This window comes from Myripristis murdjan, chromosome 8 (assembly GCF_902150065.1).
Source record: "Myripristis murdjan chromosome 8, fMyrMur1.1, whole genome shotgun sequence".
Taxonomy (NCBI): Eukaryota; Metazoa; Chordata; class Actinopteri; order Holocentriformes; family Holocentridae; genus Myripristis; species Myripristis murdjan.
In genome coordinates, this window is record NC_043987.1 from 20,111,740 (window position 1) to 20,131,448 (window position 19,709).

At 40.2% G+C, this 19,709-nt stretch overlaps 2 protein-coding genes across 3 annotated transcripts; one reads left to right on the top strand and one right to left on the bottom strand.

Annotated features, from left to right (window-relative positions):
- Window positions 1-591: 591 nt before the first annotated feature.
- Window positions 592-10,490, bottom strand: slc16a5b (solute carrier family 16 member 5b). Its single transcript, XM_030057244.1, has 5 exons — window positions 10,380-10,490; window positions 5,966-6,451; window positions 4,245-4,385; window positions 3,313-4,164; window positions 592-854 (listed from the first exon to the last, which is right to left on the bottom strand). The coding sequence occupies exons 2-5, from the start codon at window positions 6,414-6,416 to the stop codon at window positions 592-594; spliced, it is 1,707 nt and encodes a 568-aa protein (XP_029913104.1). The 5' UTR covers window positions 6,417-6,451; window positions 10,380-10,490.
- A 1,391-nt stretch (window positions 10,491-11,881) lies between these two features.
- On the top strand, window positions 11,882-18,307 carry atp5pd (ATP synthase peripheral stalk subunit d). Of its 2 annotated transcripts, none has more exons than XM_030059083.1 (6): window positions 11,882-11,968; window positions 15,683-15,825; window positions 15,967-16,063; window positions 17,153-17,224; window positions 17,526-17,588; window positions 17,981-18,307. In XM_030059083.1, the coding sequence occupies exons 2-6, from the start codon at window positions 15,704-15,706 to the stop codon at window positions 18,110-18,112; spliced, it is 486 nt and encodes a 161-aa protein (XP_029914943.1). In that variant the 5' UTR covers window positions 11,882-11,968; window positions 15,683-15,703; the 3' UTR covers window positions 18,113-18,307. The 2 variants fall into 2 exon arrangements, with proteins under 2 accessions (XP_029914943.1, XP_029914944.1); XM_030059084.1 differs by having other exon boundaries at window positions 11,912-11,971; window positions 15,684-15,825.
- The last annotated feature ends 1,402 nt before the right edge of the window (window positions 18,308-19,709 follow it).

Genomic DNA, 19,709 nt, shown 5'->3' on the forward strand with positions numbered 1-19,709 from the left:
GGCTACACTTCATTTGGAATTACAAGAAGTATCTCAGATGTCTAACAGTGAGTAAATTCATCAAAAACACAAAACAATTCATAGTAAAAAGTAATGTTACATTCATTTCAGTGTATTGATATGCTGTCATAACATTTTAACTGATTACATAACTGTGCATTTAATCTATTTACCCTTAAAAAAAAAAAAAAACATTAAAAACTTCAAACTAAAATTCTCATTGAGTACATTTTTTACAGTTTAGTGAATACAAGCTCCATACACTTGTTGGCTGTCTGTTGGTTTCAGTGCATTCAGGGGAAACACAAAGGCCTCTCTTAATTCCAAATGAGCTTGACAATCAAAGGATCAAACGCAGCCATTCATGTGTACTTCAAGCTTATTTTGTTGCAGCATTTAACAGTCTGAATTTGGAAATGTACATCTTATCTAACCACGAGACCAGTGCTCTGTAATACAGTACTATCCAGTTATTCAGTTGAATGTGCCTAAACAAGGACAGAAGTGTTATATTGTTCCAACATAAGAGTCGAAAGAAAAGTTAGACCAGGGTTTTTACGTGTCTGTGTGCTGTTGGGACATATGTGCCTGTCACACATTGGTGACATAAACTGTGTCATTTGCTTCAGGTCCTTGTGAGGAGACATGGCTGTGCTCACAGTCGGGGACCAGGATTATGGCAGGCTTCTGATAGAGCGCCGAAGGCTTCTTTATCTTCTGCTTCTTCTCCCTGTCTCTCCTCCTACTGTCCAGGATGTAGAAGGACCCCATGAGAAAGAGACCAGAGAGGGACACCGACACACTGCTGGCGTAGAAGACGTAGGAGTACTGGCCTGTGCTGTCCACTAACATGCCTGAGAAACGCAAGAGGAAAACACGGGGATGAATGTGGCTGTCCTGCTACAGCTACATCAGTCGTCAGCGTCAGTGACCTATCTTGACCACCTGGAGAAAGCCTGTTACTGCAACACTTCACATTCAATCTTGACAGCTGCAGCAGGGATCACATGCAGGCTGCCTCGGCAATGGAAACCCAAGCCAGTTCCTGACGCACTTTACATGCTGTTCCTCGCAGGCGTCTCAGCAGTTCCAGGGTTGAGTCATTGAGCTGACAGCCCACTATTGAAATATTGCCTTTTCTCTAGTGGTGGACTAATATGGGTGTTTCAATTGCCGATGCCGATATTTAGAGAACAGGGCAACCAGTGGGCGATTTATAATGCTGATATCATGTTTGTTTTGTTTTGGCATCTGATAAAATACAACAATTCAATAATATGAGGCACAAAACTGCTGAACTTTGAATGAACATTTATTTAACACTAATGTTATTGTCTACTTTGTCTGTTTGCTCAAGTAGATCTGCACTTTGCAGTACACTTATTTTAAATTAAAAGAAATGTATCAACTAAATAATTGTCCACAGGTGATTAAAAAAAAACATATGAATGGAAAATAAATAAAATTTTAGTGCACTTAACAACATTTATCAGCAGATAAGGGGGAATGCCAACATCACTCCACAGCAGCCAGGCCTTTTTCTCATTCAGTCCCAGCAAACCTCCTTATTGTGACCTGTAGAAAGCACGAGGGCCTTTTTTTTTTTTTTTTTTTTTTTTTTTAATTCTGCTGTATTCTGATGTCAGGCAGGTAATTCAGCACTCTAGCATTTATGCTGAGTGCTCGGCCTCTCTAGCTGCAGTCAGAAAGAGCATTTCTGAGCATGGGAAGTTAAGCTTAGGAATTTTGGAAATATTCCAAGTTGGAAACTTTCCATCGGTATTAACGGGAATATAAGGGAATTATTTTCCCTTCATCCTGCCTCCTTTTAATAGATACACATACACAGCATCACCCCCTTTTTGATCATTTTTATATGATAATGATGATGATAATGATGATAATGATGATGACGATGATGATGATGATGATGATGATTATTATTATTGTTGTTGTTGTTGTTGTTATTATTATTATTATTATTATTATTATTATTATCATTATTATCATTATTATTATTATTAAGTAAGTAAGTAAGTAAGTAAAATTTTATTTATATAGCACCCTTCGCAGTACGAATACACAGAGTACTTTACAGTAAAAACAGATAAAACAAAACAGTCAGGTGACCGTCACATCATTATTAACATAGACATCACCAACAACAAAAACATCATCAACAATAATGCCATAGCTATGTGTAAGAGGCAGTGCAACATAAGGTGCAAGTGCATTATCTCACCAGCAAGAACGAACAGACCATACACTGTAAAAATGAAAATAAAAGAACCCGGAGAAGGCGTAACCTCAGGCCTATGTTAAGAAGGCTTGCCGGAAAATATGTGTTTTAAGCTCCTTTCTAAAGCTATCCACCGTCTGGGCAGCTCTCAGAGCCTGAGGAAGCGAGTTCCAGAGGCGTGGTGCTACTGCTGCAAAGGCCCGATCACCTTTAGTTTTTAATTTGGTGCGGGGCACTACCAGGAGCCCCTGGTCAGCTGACCGCAGAGAGCGACTTATTATTATTATTATTATTATTATTATGACAACTATTACTACTACTGTTATATTGGTAATAATAGTGATAATAATATTTATCATATTTATATGTGCATTGTATACATATGTATGTATATGGAATTAACAGGAATTAACTGGAAATTTGGGGTGTCATGCGTGCAAACTAAAACAAAGTTTTAAAAAATGACATATTTGAGTTTTATTTATTCGTGAGTAGAACTTCAATTGATTCTTTCACTGAACAGCAAAAAACATGAGGGGCATGGCCGCAGTGAGTGACCGAGAAAATGCTGCAAGATGTTTTTTTTAATTATTATTTATTTATTTATTTTTTCAACTACATTTAAGTTCTCACTTATGGGCTAACCTGCAGTTTTGCACATTCCCATACACTGTATTCCCATTAATTCCCACAGAAATCTTCCCACTGCTACAAATTTAGTGTTTAACAGACAGTCCGTACACAACCACTTGTCAAAGCTTGAGAGGCTGTTGGACAAAAGTGTTTTTATTGACCTAGAAGATCTGCTCTCATAGAAAAATGTTTGAAAACCTTTTAATTAGTTGATAATACTTCATATGTGAACAATAACAACAAGGTGTAGCAGCCATTTATACCAGGAATGGGCAGCTGGGTTAGCTTTTGAGTAGAATTCAAATTTATATAGTCTTTGCCCTTCATGGCATATGGTTTCCCATCCCTGATATACACCATTAAAAATGTATTAGTACATGGTGGTAGGATAGATGATGGGCTTGGTGTTAGAGGGTACTTTTGTGTGTGTGTGTGTGTACCTGCTAGGGGTGGCCCAATAAGTAGTGTCCCACTCTCCAGCATACTGATGAGTCCCAGGGCTGAGGGGAAGCGGGTCATCTCCACTGTCTCCATCAGCACGGTAAAGAGCAGGCAGCCAACCACACTCATAGACAGACCATAGATCACCACGAACAGCAGAAGCACTTCGAAGGAGGCTGAAATCCCACAGATGGAGTTACTCAAGCCATTCACAAACACAGCTGCAGCGAAAACATACACAAAACAGCCGCTGCCTCTGAAACGTGGCAGACCAAAGAGCAAGGCGGCCACAGGTCGAAGGGCGATGTTGATCAGGCCCAGGATGGACATGAGCAAGGCAGCACGGTCCTGTTCCATGCCATGGGCGGTAGCATAGGGCACCAAGTAGATGAGCGGCACCACAAAGCCCAACATCAGCCAGGTCACCCCCACAGTGTAGACACAATAGCGAGCATTGCTGATAAGCAGGTCAAAGGCCAAATGTCTGCGCAGGAAGGACACACAGTCAGAGAGCGCAGTCCTGCCACGGTCCTTCAACCCCTGTCTCTCTTCCTGGATATTACTTGATTTACTAGAGACTTCAGGGGGCTTGGCTTTGTTTGGTTCTGGTGTGTGATGCACGGGCCTCATCACGGCACCACACACGCAACAGTTTAGCAGCACCCCTCCCAGCACCAGGAAGCTGCCACGCCAGCCAAACTGTCTGAGCAGGAAGTTGGCAAGCAGGGGCAGAGTGCTTAGACCCAGAGCTGTGCCAGAGGAGGACAACGCATTTGCAAAGGCACGACGGCGCACAAAGTAATAGCCCATCATAGTCACTGACGGCTGGAAAGAAAAGCAAAATCCCAATCCTGAGGAAGAAGAGGACAGAGGTCTGATGAGTTTTCAACAACGCATGAAAGACAGGAACCATGTGTTAGTGGATCCTGACCTGTGATGGCGCCAGTGATGTAAAGGTCAGTTATGGACCTGGCCAAGGCAGTGATTGCCATTCCCAATCCACTCAGCACCCCACCCGCCATTATTGTTGCCCGGCAACCAAAGCGCTCCACTAACACACTGCATAACGGACCTAGACAGAAATGGAGACAAAAGTTTCAAACATACTATTCACAAATACAAATCAATAGACCAGATCATGCACAGAAAGCTGCAGAGAAAAGACAATGCACTCATTAGCACAACAAATCAACCTTATTTGCATTTGTACATTATGCTGAAAACAGTCTACGCAAACAGAACTGTAAACAGGATTCAATTAATTTCCACTCATCTCTAATGGGTTCTCAGAAAACACAAAACCACTGATATATCTGTGGGCATGCTTTCTACTCTTGCCAAATTACAGAAAATAAGCCAAGCTGTGAGAGAGAATTAGAAAAATCCATTTCCTACCTCTCCAAACCAACGACAAATAGATTACTTATCAGACTTATCAAATAAAATAGACATACAAAATCTGCTTTGTGGGCCTCTTTGTCTCTTGATGCACATATGATGACTGTGTTCGTTGGGCTAAGATGTTTTGTTTTTGTTATGTTTCATTTACAGGCTTTTAAGACAGGCATAAAACAGAACTCAATCATGTATAAAGAATACACAGCTAGTACACACCAAAAAACAGGTTCTGTGACACATGCACAAAGAAAGAAAAAGCTGAAAACATGCATGAATAAAAAAGAAATAACAGAAGGATCGAGTATTGTATAGTGTATTCAAGTTAATACAGTCTGCACCAAATACATGCAGGATGTGCTATCATAGCTCTGATTATTCCTTCAAGGACCAGCAAGTCGTCACAATCTGAATTTACGCATTTCTGGTGCAACGAGATCCAGAATTGATGAACTTGCTGTCATTTGTAACCTTTCATTTTCCAGTTTGACATCATGACACCCGGTGTCCAATAGCAAATTGCAGATTTTTTTTTTTAATTTTCCAGAGCATATGTTTGACCTGTGATATCTGTGGCAGGGTCCAATACTAATGCAATGTTTGCTAAATATTAACTGGATAAGATCATAAATAATAATAATAATAATAATAATAATAATAATAATAATAATAATAATAATAATAATAATACCTTTATTTATTATTATTTATTTATTTTTATTATTTATTTATTTATAATGGTGTTGTATTACAGGCAACCAAGCTCAGTGACCCTCCAAGTGTTGCCCTTGGTTTGAGCTTTTTCATTACTGAGAGAGGTGAACATGGCAGGCGCACTAAAGACAAATAAGCTCTCCTGCATAAGAACAATGGGCTCCTGGCTGAGTCTCAGCCCTGAACTCTATATCACTGACAACCAAAGCTGACTCACTGGTGCCAGAGTCTATAAGAACTCTCTCTCATGTGGAGTAGGGGCAACGGAAAATACACTCTGTGTCTCCAGAGATCATCTCACTCCCACACTTTGGCTGAAAACACAAGGCTTACCAGAAACACCTTTGAGTGCATGTGTGTGTGTATGTGTGTGTGTGTGTGTGTGTCTGTGTGTGAAACGCAGGAAGGATGTAGGGTCAGTCATAAGAGTGCATGAAAATGTACTGAAGCCTTTCTACACATACTCAAACACAGACACATTCACACAGTGGTATGCAGTGATGTGTGATTTATAATGGCACCGGGTCAGCTGTGTGTCCCTACCCCCAGCGTGCAGCACAGCGGTCATGATGGCTGGCACCCATGCTGTTTCTGTGTTGCTGGTGCTGAACTCTGTCTGCAGGTCTGTGTAGAAAATACCAATGCATGAGGGGAAGGCCAGGGTGAGAGCCAAAACCAAGATGGTGGCGGCCAGTACCACCCAGCCCCAGCCTCCGTCAGGTGCCGCTACTTGGCTGCGCCCAGCAAGACCACCCACCTGCCCAGCATCAGTGCCTGGGGTAGTGGGACGGGGGGTTAGTTCCTGCATCTGCTCCTCTTCCTCATTTGGCTCCTCTGAATTGCTGTAGTCTCCTCCTGATAAGGGAGCAAACTCGGCTTCCTCAGGACTCTGTGTAGCATCTCTGCTGTCCTTCCGCGGTAGAATATTATCCCCATAACTGTGCCTGTTCCTTGGAGCCGGTGTCTGGCTTCGGCCTCCCACGCCTTTGGTCATTCTGCCAGGTGCTTCTGTTAGTGCTGCTTCCTCTGCTGAAGATAAGCAAGCAGGATAAGGGAGGGATACAGTGAAAACAGCTGCCCAGTATTGTTGCCTTTGTGTAAATGAACCCATCCGGACATGTCAACTAGTCATACAGGGTGGTGCAAGAGCTGAAGTAAGACAAGACAGTAAATTACATTTATGGAAAGCATGTGTGCAGGCGAGCATTCAGAGAGCATGAATAGGACTATTATGATTCAACCATCCCTAAGACATGAGAGGCTGCATCAATACTGATATTCAAGTGAAAATATGAAGGAAGAAAATGAGGTTTTACAGAGGAGGTTGACATCTTGCACAACACCCGTGTTGCATCAGCACGAAACAACACACTGTCCCATCACATTAAGAATATGGACCAGATTCAAATCACTTCTCGACTCAGCTTTCATTGCCGATCAAACTGGCGGAGTGGTAATCCTGTCACACTGTTGCCAGCAGTTGTAAGGAATGTGGACATTAGTTCTTTCTGTGTTTGTTTTGTTTTGTTTTAAATCTCCATGCCATTTTCGCACCCATTTTGCATGTAAATTCACCCAATTCACATCAACTTCACCCAAGTGCTTTTATCTTTAGCCCCTTCCCCCAGACATTTTGTCAAATAATCTGGCAAAACATATACCCAAATACTTTTATTAGGAACTGGAAGCTGACATTAATTCAGTGTTGACATTAGATCAAAATTGTCATTTTGGTTACATTTAAAAATTCAGAGTTAAATAATATTGTATGACTGTTGATTAATTGTTTTCTTTTTCAACATAGAAATGATGACATTGAATCAACACTGCATTTTTCTATTTAGTTTTTCCAGTGTTACTGGACAGATGTTGTAATAGTGCTCAACGAGAATCAACATTCAAGCCACTGAACATATGACATTCCACTTTGTAAGTACAGTCTCTCGATCATGGTTTCTGGCAAGTAAAATTTAATATTTCAGTGACTGTGATTACTGTTTCTGTGCATTCGTTAAAGGCTTACTTAGCCCAAGCTCATTTGAACCTAATGTTTACATTGTGCATACTCAATCTATGGTGGTAAAAGTCAGTAAGCACTAGCTAACTACAAACTGGCGCCAAATTAAAGGAGAAGCCAACATTAAATGGCAACACGACCTTGGTGCACCTTGGCATAGCTTCTACAAGTCTCTGGAACGTGACACAGACAGGGGCCTTCATTTCAAGGACAAATGCACATTTCAGAATTCAGTGGTGCAAAAACCATAGGCACTGCTCTACAGAGATGTGGTAAAGCAATCTAGCCAGATGAAACATCCTTCACCATATTCTCAACGAGCAGGTGAGTGCATTTGTTGCCTACTCCATGAGAGCAGTACAAGCCTGAATGCTTGGCACCTACAGTGAGGGGGTCGGATGCATGGTTTGGCTCCACTTGCCCCATTAGAGGTAAGGCTCACTGCAAATCAACACAAAGTTATTCTGAACACACAGCACACATTATGTGCACACAGACTCTCTTGATGTATGATACAGTGGCATACAACTACATCAACTGGATGGAGACTGAGACAACACATCTCTTGTTTGATCACTCCAGCTAATCTCTTTTGCGGGCCAGCCATGCCTGGGGCTCCATCTGTGGTAACTTTTCAAACGGTAGTACAAATTTGTTCAAGGCCAAAACGACTTGCTCAAACAAATCCTCGCTTTGGTAAAGCCATGCAGGGCTTGCAAAGATGGCAATTCCTCCCTTGTGTCAAACTCAGCAGTAATCGCACAGACAAAAATGACAACTTGGCAGTATTTGTTATGCCTGCTGCTTCATCATAGACCAGAGAGAAAAAAACTGAACACTTCTTGCTGTGTCCTTCAGTGTTGTTTTCAGTAACTTGTGCCATATAAGTAACACTCGGCGACATTCTTTCGAGACAAACTCACACTTTGGAGAAATTTTATATTCATATTTTCTCTTTCCCCCTAGCCCTGTTTCAAGTCATCTGCTGCAGGCGTGAAGTTACATGTGACATCCAAACGCCAGTTACTGAAAGTTTACATGCTGAATCTATCTATCTATTTAGTTTTTTAGCTCTCACAAAAGCTGTTCAAAGATTAAGATACTGGGCCGTGTTTTTTTACCAGCATACTATGCAAAGTGCCGCCAGTTACTAGCACAGTCACGTTTTTGTGACTAACTACCCTGCTCCACATGTGAGACTCATTGTAATTGTTGATGTAATGATCCATCACTTTCTTTTAAGTTTTTTTTTTCCATGTTTAAGTTTCCTATGTTGTTTTTTAGGTTTTACATTGTCTGTCCCTCCCTCTAGCTGTTCCTCATGATGCATTGGTTTGTAAACATGTTTTACACAAGATCTAGTCTATTATCTATTATCTATTATCAGTCTATTATCAGCTCTCTCTCCCTCCCTCTAGCTGTGTTTCAGCATTAAGACACCACCTCCCTTCAACAACCTCATGTTCCCTGTTCCCTCTCCTAAAAGTGAGTTGAGAGGTGTTTTTATACTGACTGGTAAATTTTACACTTAATAGTTTAACAAAAATCAATTTTGTCTTCGGGTAGTGGTTAGAAGTGGGGCATTTGGGTAAATGATTATTTATGTCCAATTATTTGCTCTGAAAAACAACTAAGACTTGGAAAAAATGCAAACATAATGTTATGATGAAATGATTAACAGTGATGTGTAATGAAAGGGAATAAATGAAAAAATGAAATCCTGCTATAAATATCAACAGACACAGAGTTATAACGTCCTGCAAACCAGGTGAATTTTACAGTACTGCATCACGAGGGTTTTTTTTTTTTTGTGTGTGTGTGTGTGTGTGTGTGTGTGTGTGTGTGTGTGTGTGTGTGTGTGTTCTTTGGAAATTCTTCAAATGAGTTCACAAGTTAAAAAAAAAAAAAAAAAAGAAAAGTGGTGTTAATGTTGAGTCGTAAAGCATTCAGGGCAAAGCTAAAATGTGTTTGTGATGTTATTGGTCCTCATCTGTTTTTGTTTTTAGTATATTTTGTGATGATGCTAGTTGTTGTTGATGTTAATTCCTGTTGTTAGTCAGATGTTTATTGTGATGTTATCTGTCTTTGTCTTTAATTTGAATTATTTTTTTTCCTGTCCATCTTGACCAGGACTTCCTAGCCAAGGAGATATTGTAACTCAGTGGGACATTTCAGGTTAAATAAGGATAAATTTAATAAAAAAAAAAAAAAAAAAAAAAAAAAAAAAATGCATTTGAACTAATGTCTTGCTGACAGATGCTTTACTTACTTTGTTGAGTTAGTGACTTTTTGACTAAACAGCAGATGAATCAAAGAGTCGAAACTGACCTGTGTCTTACTGGCAAATCAAATAGAAACCCACTTTACATCAAGCAGGATTGATTTTCTGTTGTTTTGGTTTTGATTTTATGGTCAATCAACAACTGAACTGCGATTAAGGTAACACTGATTTAAGGTCAGTCTCAATCTGTTTTTCATCACTGAAACAATATTGTTTCAGCGTACGAAACTGATATTGAATCAGTGTCACATTTCAACACTGAGTCAATGTTAGTTTTGTGACTGCAACCCTGACTCAGTGTTGGTCTGCTATCTCGTACAATAATATGTATTCACAAGTAGAAAATAAAGTTCATTGCACATAATGAGGTAAATGCTTAGATATGTATAAATATAGGTTTAAAATGGTTTCATTTTAGATAAACATAGAACACATTCATTTGAAATACTATTACTTCTTTGGACACTGAAATCCATTTTCCTCATAGCCTTTATGTTGACAAAAAGCTACCTACACACAATATCATTCAAAATATAACTTTTCCACTCTGTGTTTCAAATGAATACCACATCCCTCATGTCATGGACAAATATTGATTGATTGTAAATTCTAAGAGTACACATCAGGTATGAAATGCACTTTTTCCCGAGTTTACTTACCTTTTTGGATCTCCTTCTCTCAGCTTTTTATTTTAACCTTAGTGTGAAGGCACATCTCTGCGGGGTAAACAGCTTTTCTTGACATGAGGCATGTACTCTGCCCTGTCGCCGCGCTGACCTTATACCATCTCCACTTTGGAGCGCTCTCACCCGGCCGGGGCGAGTCCGCCGCATCAATCTGGACACAGTCAGGCAGGGTAAAACCGGGTGTTACACAATCTTCTCTTCAAAATAAAGGCGTCACCGTCACTGGGAAAGATACTGCAACGTGAGCCGCCTATTTGTTTTATATTGAAAAAGAATTCAGGAAGTTATTTATTTTTTCACCCCACTGTGTTGACAGGGTAGGTACAGCCTGCTTATATCGGGTTGCAGCTCCAAAGCGTGCCGAAGGGGCTTAGTGGGAACTCGTGACTAACGGGGATCGTATAATCGTCTGCCCACCGCATCATGTGCACCAGTGTCAGTGTCTATCAGTTCATTCAAACCCGCTCTACACTTTATTTATTCCAATGTTATGTATTGGTTGTTTGCTGAATTTTCCCCCACCCAAAACAATAAACAACACAGTTAATTTAATGGCCCGGACGGTCATCCTGGACGTCTTTCCTTCTTTTTCATCATTCAACTCCAGAATATGAGCCTATGTATCTCCCTTACAGTTGAATAAATGGTTTGTTTAAATTCAGAATTGTTCTGACTCTTGCTCTTCCTGGGATTTCAATGTAAGTGTTCAATGTCACACTGAATCCCATCCCAAATAATGTGGCTGGAATGACTTGACTTGGATTCTTTACTGGGAAAAAAGATTCCTTACATTTTTGTTACTAATTAAGAAACTTGTGGTCCGGCAGTTGTGTAAAATTTAGTCACAAGTCCTCACTAAGTCTCCTTCTGTGTCCCAGATGAATCCACTCAGTGCCACCGTGATAATGTCACCCTCTGCTGAATCCTAGTCTGAACTACAAATTCCTACTTCTGCCTGTTATAGAAATTAATAAATGATATTTTAAAGCTATCTACTGCTCACTGATACCTCTACTTTATCCTACTTTTTAAACTTCTACCGCTCATGCTACTCCTTTATTACAACTCCAACATTTTAACTTCGTCTTCAATGTATTGATTATTATAGAACATTAAGAAATAAAGCAATAATTATCTTAAGCTACAAATAATCAAACTGCAACACCACTCCTGCAGGTTCAGCCCACTTTACCTGCGACATGAAATAGCCTACTTCACCTGCCATTCAGCAACATCAAGTTACTACTTCATTTAATGTTTCAATAACTTTAATTAAACTTCAACTCCTAGTTCAAATACTTCAGTTGTCTACCTTTTCAACCTGAGGCTAGCATACTTTATTTCTATTTGTTTGTCTGTTTGTTTACTTACTTATTTACATAGGCTACATAGACTAAATACATAACATTGGGGGAAGCTGTAATGTGTCAGAAAGCACAGCGCCAGCAGGGGGCAGCATTGTTTTACAGGCACAGTTATGTTCCTGGTCATGCTCGCCCTTTCCGTTTCCGCTCAACCGTCAACATTGCTTGAGAGCAGGTTCCCCACCAGGCCGGTACACAGTAAGTTGTTAATAATTTGCACATTAGCAAAAAATAAACCACCTCCTGATGCTATATATTTTTTTTGTATTGGTGTGAACAGACGCAGGGTGTTCATATTCAGGTGCTAATAGAAACGAACTGTCGCTTTATATCCCGACTATGGCCGACGTTAGCCACGTCCGGACCTTCCTAACTTTATGCTAGCTAACAGTTTGGTTCAACCTACATGTTAACCCACCTAATATAATCCAATATAAATGTTACGCCATAAAGTTCACCTCTAAGATACCTATACTGCTCAGTCACAGTAACAGAGGTGTTCATTCAGTTCTGTGTTTGGCACTGAGCTCATAGTTAATGCTGCGTCTGTACCGGAGAGGTGTTTCCACTATTCTGTTCCCCCTCATGTATATAAATAGGGAGGACAAAAAAATCAGAAACACTTCTTAATATAATGTAGTTCAGTACAAGACCTCTGCAAACTACAACCTCAATTATCAACATATAATCAAATTTACACATTTTCCACAATGTCAACAAAAACTGAACATCATAAACCAGGCCTATTCAATTGGCGGCCCGCGGGCCACATGCGGCCCAGAAGCAATTCCCGAGTGGCCCAGCTCGTGGTTCAACCAAAAAAGCAGAGAAAAACATTCGCGAGAATGATCTCGAAATCCCTGCAGTAGTTCAGAAAGTGAATGCAACACTCCACGTTGCCTAGCAACACACAACCAACTCACACTGCAGCGCGTTGTTTTGAAAGTTACTGATGCTAGCGGCTCAAAAGTATGTTTTCAACCCTTAAACGAAAAATTGACGATGAAAACCGCCGTTTTAGCCCTGTCTGGACAGACAGATATTGTTTTATTTTACCGCCAACTCCAAACGCTAAACCTATGTGTTTACTTTGTAATGACTGCGTTGCGGTACTTAAGGAGTACAATGTCCGGAGACACCACCTGGAAAAACACTCGACTTTCCGGGTAAACTTTCCCGAAGGATCTCAGCAGAGAACCTCAAAGGTGCAAAGTTTAATTGCATCTTACAACCGGAGCAGTACTACTTTGGTGCGGACATGTACAGCACAAAAGAGAGCCACAGCAGCTTCCCTTCGTGTTTCGTGGATTTTGGCAAAGAAGAAAAGGCCATTCACAGACTCTGAAACTGTCAAAGACTGCATGCTTGCCGTCGTGGAAGAAGTGATAAATGACAACACAATTAAAACGAGTGTAGCATCTGCTATTAAAAATGTGCCCCTGTCAGACACTTCAAACATTCGCAGGGTTGAAATCCTTGCTACAGATGTATTTGAAACACTGTTGGAAGAACTGAAGAAAGCTGATGTCATGTCTATAGCAGTAGATGAGTCCACAGACAGAGGTGACACGGCACAATTGTGCATGTATGTCCGTTTTTTTGACGGTAAAATCTTCCGAGAGGAATTGCTCGGCTTACTGCCGTTAGACGGGCACACAACTGGCGAGGTAGTCTTTGAGAAAATCTCAGCATTTTTTAAAGACAATGGTCTGGATATGGAGCGTGTGTGCATGCTTGTGACACCGTGCATCAGACGGTGTTGTGCGCAAAACTCAGCGGTGAGCTTAAAATGACAATGGACAATGTGATGACTACAATCAATTTTATACGCTCCACATCAAGCCTCCAACATCGCTTATTCCGCAAGCTGCTGTCAGAAATGTCTGCTGAGCACCAGGACCTGCTTTTGCACAATGACGTCAGGTGGCTATCCAAAGGCAAAGCACTGGAGCGTTTCTGTGATCTCAGAGAGGAGATAACAACTTTCCTCCGCAACAGCAAGCAAAAAAATGCAGAAACACACTTGAATCATATACTGGACGACAACTTCATGGCTAGTGTCTGGTTTCTGAGTGACATATTCAAACACCTGAATGACCTAAATGTGGGACTACAAGGCAGAGACAAAACTGTCATTGATCTTGTGGAACAGATGCGCGCATTCCAGAACAAACTGGACATTTTCGCGACCGACTTGACCACAGGGAGAATGCTGCATTTTCCGACGCTCCACAAATACATCTCATCCCCGGCGCAAATCACGGATGTGATGACAGATTTCATTGCGAGGTTGAAAGAGAACTTTGCTGACCGATTGGGTGGACTTGTCTTGCCCACGGAGTTGATGGGCTTTGCCAGAGACCCTTTCATTGCTGCAACAGAAGGGGACCTCTCCGCCAGAGCTAAGGAAGTGGTCCCTTCCATTGACGAGGGGAAATTTATTCTTGAACTTGTCGACATGCAGTCATCCCTAACAATGCCACAGCAGCTTCGCACTAACGGGCCTGCGAAGTTTTGGAGTGATGTCAACGTGCACCAGTTTCCTAACGTCAAGAAAGTAGCAATCCGTGTTCTCAGCATGTTTGGATCAACATATACTTGTGAATCAAGCTTCTCACACATGAACACAATAAAAAGCAGCTCTCGTTGCTCCCTCGCTGACAGTACTCTTCACCAGTGCCTCCGGATTGCAGTGACATCTTATGAGCCAAATGTCACAGCTATTGTTCAGAAAAAAAAATGTCATTTCTCCCACTAAGTACGACTTACTGTAGCATACATGTCAACATAAAGTGGGATGTATAACAAAGAAATGTCTATTCACACACGTGATTTAAAACAGTGTGCAGTAGTGGACGTGTGGTGTAGTGTTCATGTTAATTACTGTTACGATCTAGAATGGGTTTGTGCACTAAAAGCCTTGATGGTTCTTTTCTATTCACTGAAATGCACCTTGTGATGTCCCTCGATCAAATATGACCACAATATTACTTTCGTTTCAAAAGGGTGACAAAATATTGTGACTAAAACATTACTTTTTAGTATTTTAAAGTGGAAGAATAGCATTGCTACTACCTCAGGTTCTGTTTATTTAAGTTTTTGATGCACTTTTTGATGTTGCTATGTTCCAGTGTCAGATATATTTATATTATTTCAAAAGGGAAACCAGTTTTTAATGTGCACTGTTTGATTTAATTCTTATATTTCAGAAGTTAAAAGGGTATTGCTACTACCTCAGTTCAGTAAGTTCCTGAATTGTGATTTTATGCACTTTTTGATATGGCTGCTTTATACAAAAATTAAAATGACAAAATGATGAATAAACACCACTTGTTATTTCATTATGTTTCTGTTGGTTTGTAATTTGTCATTACCTCCTGCTTACTGACCACTGAAAATGTCTGGCCCAGCTTAAGGTCTCGGTTAAAAATCTGGCCCAACTGAATTTGTAATTGAATAGCCCTGTCATAAACTTTGTTAAAAGGTAGAATTTATGGCAGAGCTGTTGCATCGAACTGCATTAGATTGTACAGGTGGACCTAATAAAATGGAAAGTGAGTGCATATGCAGGCATGAGAGAGAAGGAAGTTATTGGTCAGTAGTTGATACATTTTTTTTCCCAACTCTGGTGGTGACATCTCTTCATGTCTATCTGCCATTTCTGCCCCTCTGAGTCGGTCAGTGGTTCATGCCAGGGTCATATTGCCCCAACAGATATCGCTGTTCCCACAGAATAATGCCACAGAACTGATTTGCTGCTATATGGTGGAACTTATAAACTATTTAAAAAATGTTTTACCATTGCTTATCTACCATTTTTTTAATTTTCTCTTGTAATGCACTTTGTAACTTTATTTTGAAAGGTGCTATATTATACAAATAAAGTTTATTAAGTGTTTCTATCATCTTCAGGAAAAAAAAACAGATTGAAACATGGCTGGGCGACGTGCTGCATTGAAGGCTGTCGACTGGGTGGCCTTTGCGGAGAGGGTGCCACCCAACCAGAGGAGCATGTTCAACAACCTCAAGACTCGCACCGACGCCATCTCTGCAAAGTTAGGATTTATGCTTATACACCATTCTCATCAGATACCAGAGTGTTCTCATTGCTTGGTATTAAAGGTGCTAAAGACTTAATAGGACATATTTTAGTGGATTTGTAGGCTGTTTCTAACCAGATGAATCTGTGTGTGCAGGCTTGCTTCTCTGCCAGAGAAGCCTCCTGCCATCGACTGGAACCACTACAAGACTGTTGTGGCTAAAGCAGGCATGGTGGATGAGTTTGAAAAGAAGGTAACATCATGAAGTCTGTTTGGTCCGGCTCTTGTATGAAAAAAATTAAATTAAAAATTCATATGAATCTTGTGACAGAAGTTTGATTATGGATAATTAAGTATGATATTGTAAATCCTGTATTTTTATTGAATCAGGATTACAGACTGTATATGCAAAGAATCAAAGAGTTAATAATTACATAAAGAACAATTAATTAAATCCTAAGTGTAGCCAATATATAGCACAAAAAACAGCAGGCTACATTGTTTGTGGTACTTAGTTGGTTACTTGGCTTTTAGTACCTCCCTGCGGTAATGGATATTGTTTTCAGGAATTGATTCATATACTGTGTAAGCGTTATTATGATGTAGAGCATTGAATGGTTGGCAAACACTCCTCCATGCATCCAGTCATCAATCATGCCATTACATCTGAGTTTTAGGTATTAGACGAGTATCTGTTACTGTATCCATTTGTAAAGATTCAAATGGATATCCTCTTTTTAATGGTTTAGCTCACTTGATTGATGGATAAAAAAATAGAGGCTGAATGTAACAGCTAATATTTTTTATCAGATGATGATTGCCTGACAGCTTGTAGCCTCAGAAATGCCTAAGAGGCCACAATCACAGCATATTGAATGTTTTATTGTCGAACAAAGGCATTTTTGGGGTCATAATAGGGGCTGGCAGCAAAGCCGCTGCCAGAACTTAGAATTTTGCTCCAATGCAGAACATTGTTCTGAATGTAAAATAGTCTCTTTAAACATCAGAAATTCAAAAACGTTAGCTATGTCTAGGGTTATTTTTGCCAGGTGGTACATGTTGTTAGGAGCTTGCTTATGGCACTCAAGGTTGCAGGTTCAAGCCCTGACTGGAGCTGTAAACATGCAGTTGCACGTCCATCTGACATGTTGCGTTCATCATGACCAAACAAACTGATGACTGTGCTATTCCTTCTATTGCTTCATCTCCAAAGAATCCAATTGTGAAGACATTTTGGACAAAACTTTCTTCAGAAAGTTTTCCAGTTCTACTTCTTTCACAACCTCTGCCCAGCCCTGTGCCGTTGCTGCACATCAGTTGTAATTCTCTCTTTTCCTCTCAGTTCAGTGCCCTGAAGGTGCCAGAGCCGGTTGACACTCAGACGAGCCTTATCGATACCCAGGAGGCAGAAGCAGTGAGTGCCTCCTCTCTCCTTGAGGGATTTCATTTAACAACACCTTGTAAATAGCAAAATGCTGATATGGAATAATGCCAGTGTGGCATCATCAAAAGCTGTACTGGAAATATTTGATTGATGACATTTGGTTGGTCCCTTTATTTTTGGTGGTGGAGAAATATGTTCCTCTCTGTAAAATAAGGTTATATGGGAATACTGTAGTTCACATGTTTTTTAGAGTGCACACAAATTACTTTCAGTATTGGAAAAATGTATTGATTGTGCACTTGACATGTTGCTCTTGTTTTTTATTTTCCAGAACAAATCAGCAACATCCTACATCGAGGAATCCAAAACTCGTGTTGCCCAGTATGAAAAAGAGGTGGGAATTTTTGCACAATTTGTCTGAAAACTATTTTTCTTGTATCTCAAATACACACAGAAAAACATGAACAGCAACTTTACAGCATTGAATGCAGCCAGTGGCGTAGTCTTGCTTACATATGATGGGAAAAAGCACCAAAGCAGTCATCATCTTAACAATCATTTAGCTGCACTGAGTCCTCACAGCTGGAAGGATGTAAATCCAATGAAAATTCATCATCTAGCCCGATTGCTATTTAAAAGCCATTCTTCAACAGCAACAGCTACTGGAACAGAGAAAGTCCCAGGAGAGAACCTGGGCTCAAAAACAAACTTTTCCCACCACCTACATTCACAAGGTTTTGCTTAAAGCATTGCTTTAAATCCCTCTTTCTGCTCTTCTCTCCCCAGCTGGAGAAATTAAAGAACATGATTCCCTTCGACCAGATGACCATCGAGGACCTAAATGACGCTTTCCCAGAGACAAAGTTGGACAAGGAGAAACATCCATACTGGCCACACAAGCCCATTGCTGAATTGTAAATGCATTATAGCATCCTGAACAAGTGGCTTCCTATAAAATGTATTTTCCCCTAAAGGAAAACTGTACAGTATGTGTGTATAAAAGTCTTGTTTCATCCATTCTCGAGTTTACAAAATAGATGAAAATAAATGTTTGGACAACTGTAAGACCAACAATATCTGAACGGAGGAAAATAAAGTGGAAATAAAATATTACTTGTCTGCTTGTTTTGTTTCTTTTCTATACAGTTATGGTAATTACAGAAAATTTTGTGTAACTTCCGTTGCTTTTATAAATTGAAGGTTGTCAGTGTTCACAGGCCCTTTTCTAGAGAAACTGCTGTTTTTTTTTTCTGGATTCCTTCCCAGGCGTCATGAATGCAACTTGATCTGTTGGACAGTGTTTTCCTTCTAAATTTGGTATGGAATATCCTCCAACACTCACTGAAAGTCTAACCCTTGTGGATACGTTGATGAGTTTTTAAGTACACAGTCCACCAAATCACTCTCACCAAAAAGCAGAGTATGGTTTCCCTCCATCGCGGGTTCCCTGTTGTCTTAGTGAATGTTAAATGACTTGTCATCGTCAGTGGTCTGCATCGCTAGGGAAGACATGCTCTTCTCTTCTGGCTGTATATATAAATAATTTTTTTTTGGTCCACAGGTTGCCGCAGCCTTGCTCTTTTCCTCAATTGATACATCATTGTATTGGATCGATCCTCTGTTGTATTAGACCACTTAAAGTCATCCATCAATGGCTCAACAGCATGTCTACACTACAAATGAACATGGCCCCAACCCTTTCATTATGCTGTGTCGGTCTGTTATCCATGCTTTGTTATGACTACAGAATAAATCTCCATTTAACCATGGCTGGAAATATGAGCATTCTCACTGGGGGGTTGTGGGGAGAGACTTTAAACATAAGGTCTGTGTGCGCTTTTCCTCTCCTGTGATGACTTTTCTCCATCAGTGCAGGAATGGTGATGATAAGTAGAGGAATACAACTGGCCTGACCGATAAAATTAAAAATTGCCACTCTCAGCACTTAGATTCTCTCATTGACAATATTGTAATGAGAGAGTTTCTTCCTGTAGGGGGCAGCATCTCTCAGAAGAAGCTGTGTCTTGTTGCTCTCGCTTGCAGGGCCATCTGCCTGAGAGAGATGTCAAGACATTTGGTGTTACAAATTAGAAAGAGAAGTAAAGCAAGATAATAGCATCAACCATTTTCCATTTGAGTTAAAATTGCTTGCAAAGTCCATTTTTGTTCAGCTTTAAATATGATTTATTTCTGTGTCATGGGTGAGGGTGCAACATGGGGGAGTTTAAAAAAAAAAAAACTTCAAAACTTTAAGAACTTTTCTTTTTCATTATTAGACGATGTACATCAGGGCTTAAGGTGCATGGAACATGTGCCCTAAACATACTTGAGCAGAATTCACCTTACACCTCAAAATCTGGAAAATACCCCTCAATAGAAATGCAACAAGAGCACAATGCAATCTCTTTGAAACAAACAGCACAACTCATTTCTCCAATTTCATTCATTTCAGTCTTTGACCAATAATTGCCAGTGTGTTTTGAATGTTTGTATGATACAACAAATAAAGGAGAGT

Excerpts from the sequence above, each read along its gene's own strand:
- slc16a5b (XM_030057244.1), bottom strand. The coding sequence starts at position 6,416 with ATGACCAAAGGCGTGGGAGGCCGAAGCCAGACACCGGCTCCAAGGAAC. Across the intron at positions 4,386-5,965 it reads CGCTGTGCTGCACGCTGGGG|GTCCGTTATGCAGTGTGTTA; the intron begins GTAGGGACACAC and ends ATTTCTGTCTAG. Across the intron at positions 4,165-4,244 it reads CATCACTGGCGCCATCACAG|GATTGGGATTTTGCTTTTCT; the intron begins GTCAGGATCCAC and ends CTTCTTCCTCAG.
- atp5pd (XM_030059083.1), top strand. The coding sequence starts at position 15,704 with ATGGCTGGGCGACGTGCTGCATTGAAGGCTGTCGACTGGGTGGCCTTT. Across the intron at positions 15,826-15,966 it reads ACCGACGCCATCTCTGCAAA|GCTTGCTTCTCTGCCAGAGA; the intron begins GTTAGGATTTAT and ends CTGTGTGTGCAG. Across the intron at positions 16,064-17,152 it reads TGGATGAGTTTGAAAAGAAG|TTCAGTGCCCTGAAGGTGCC; the intron begins GTAACATCATGA and ends TTTTCCTCTCAG.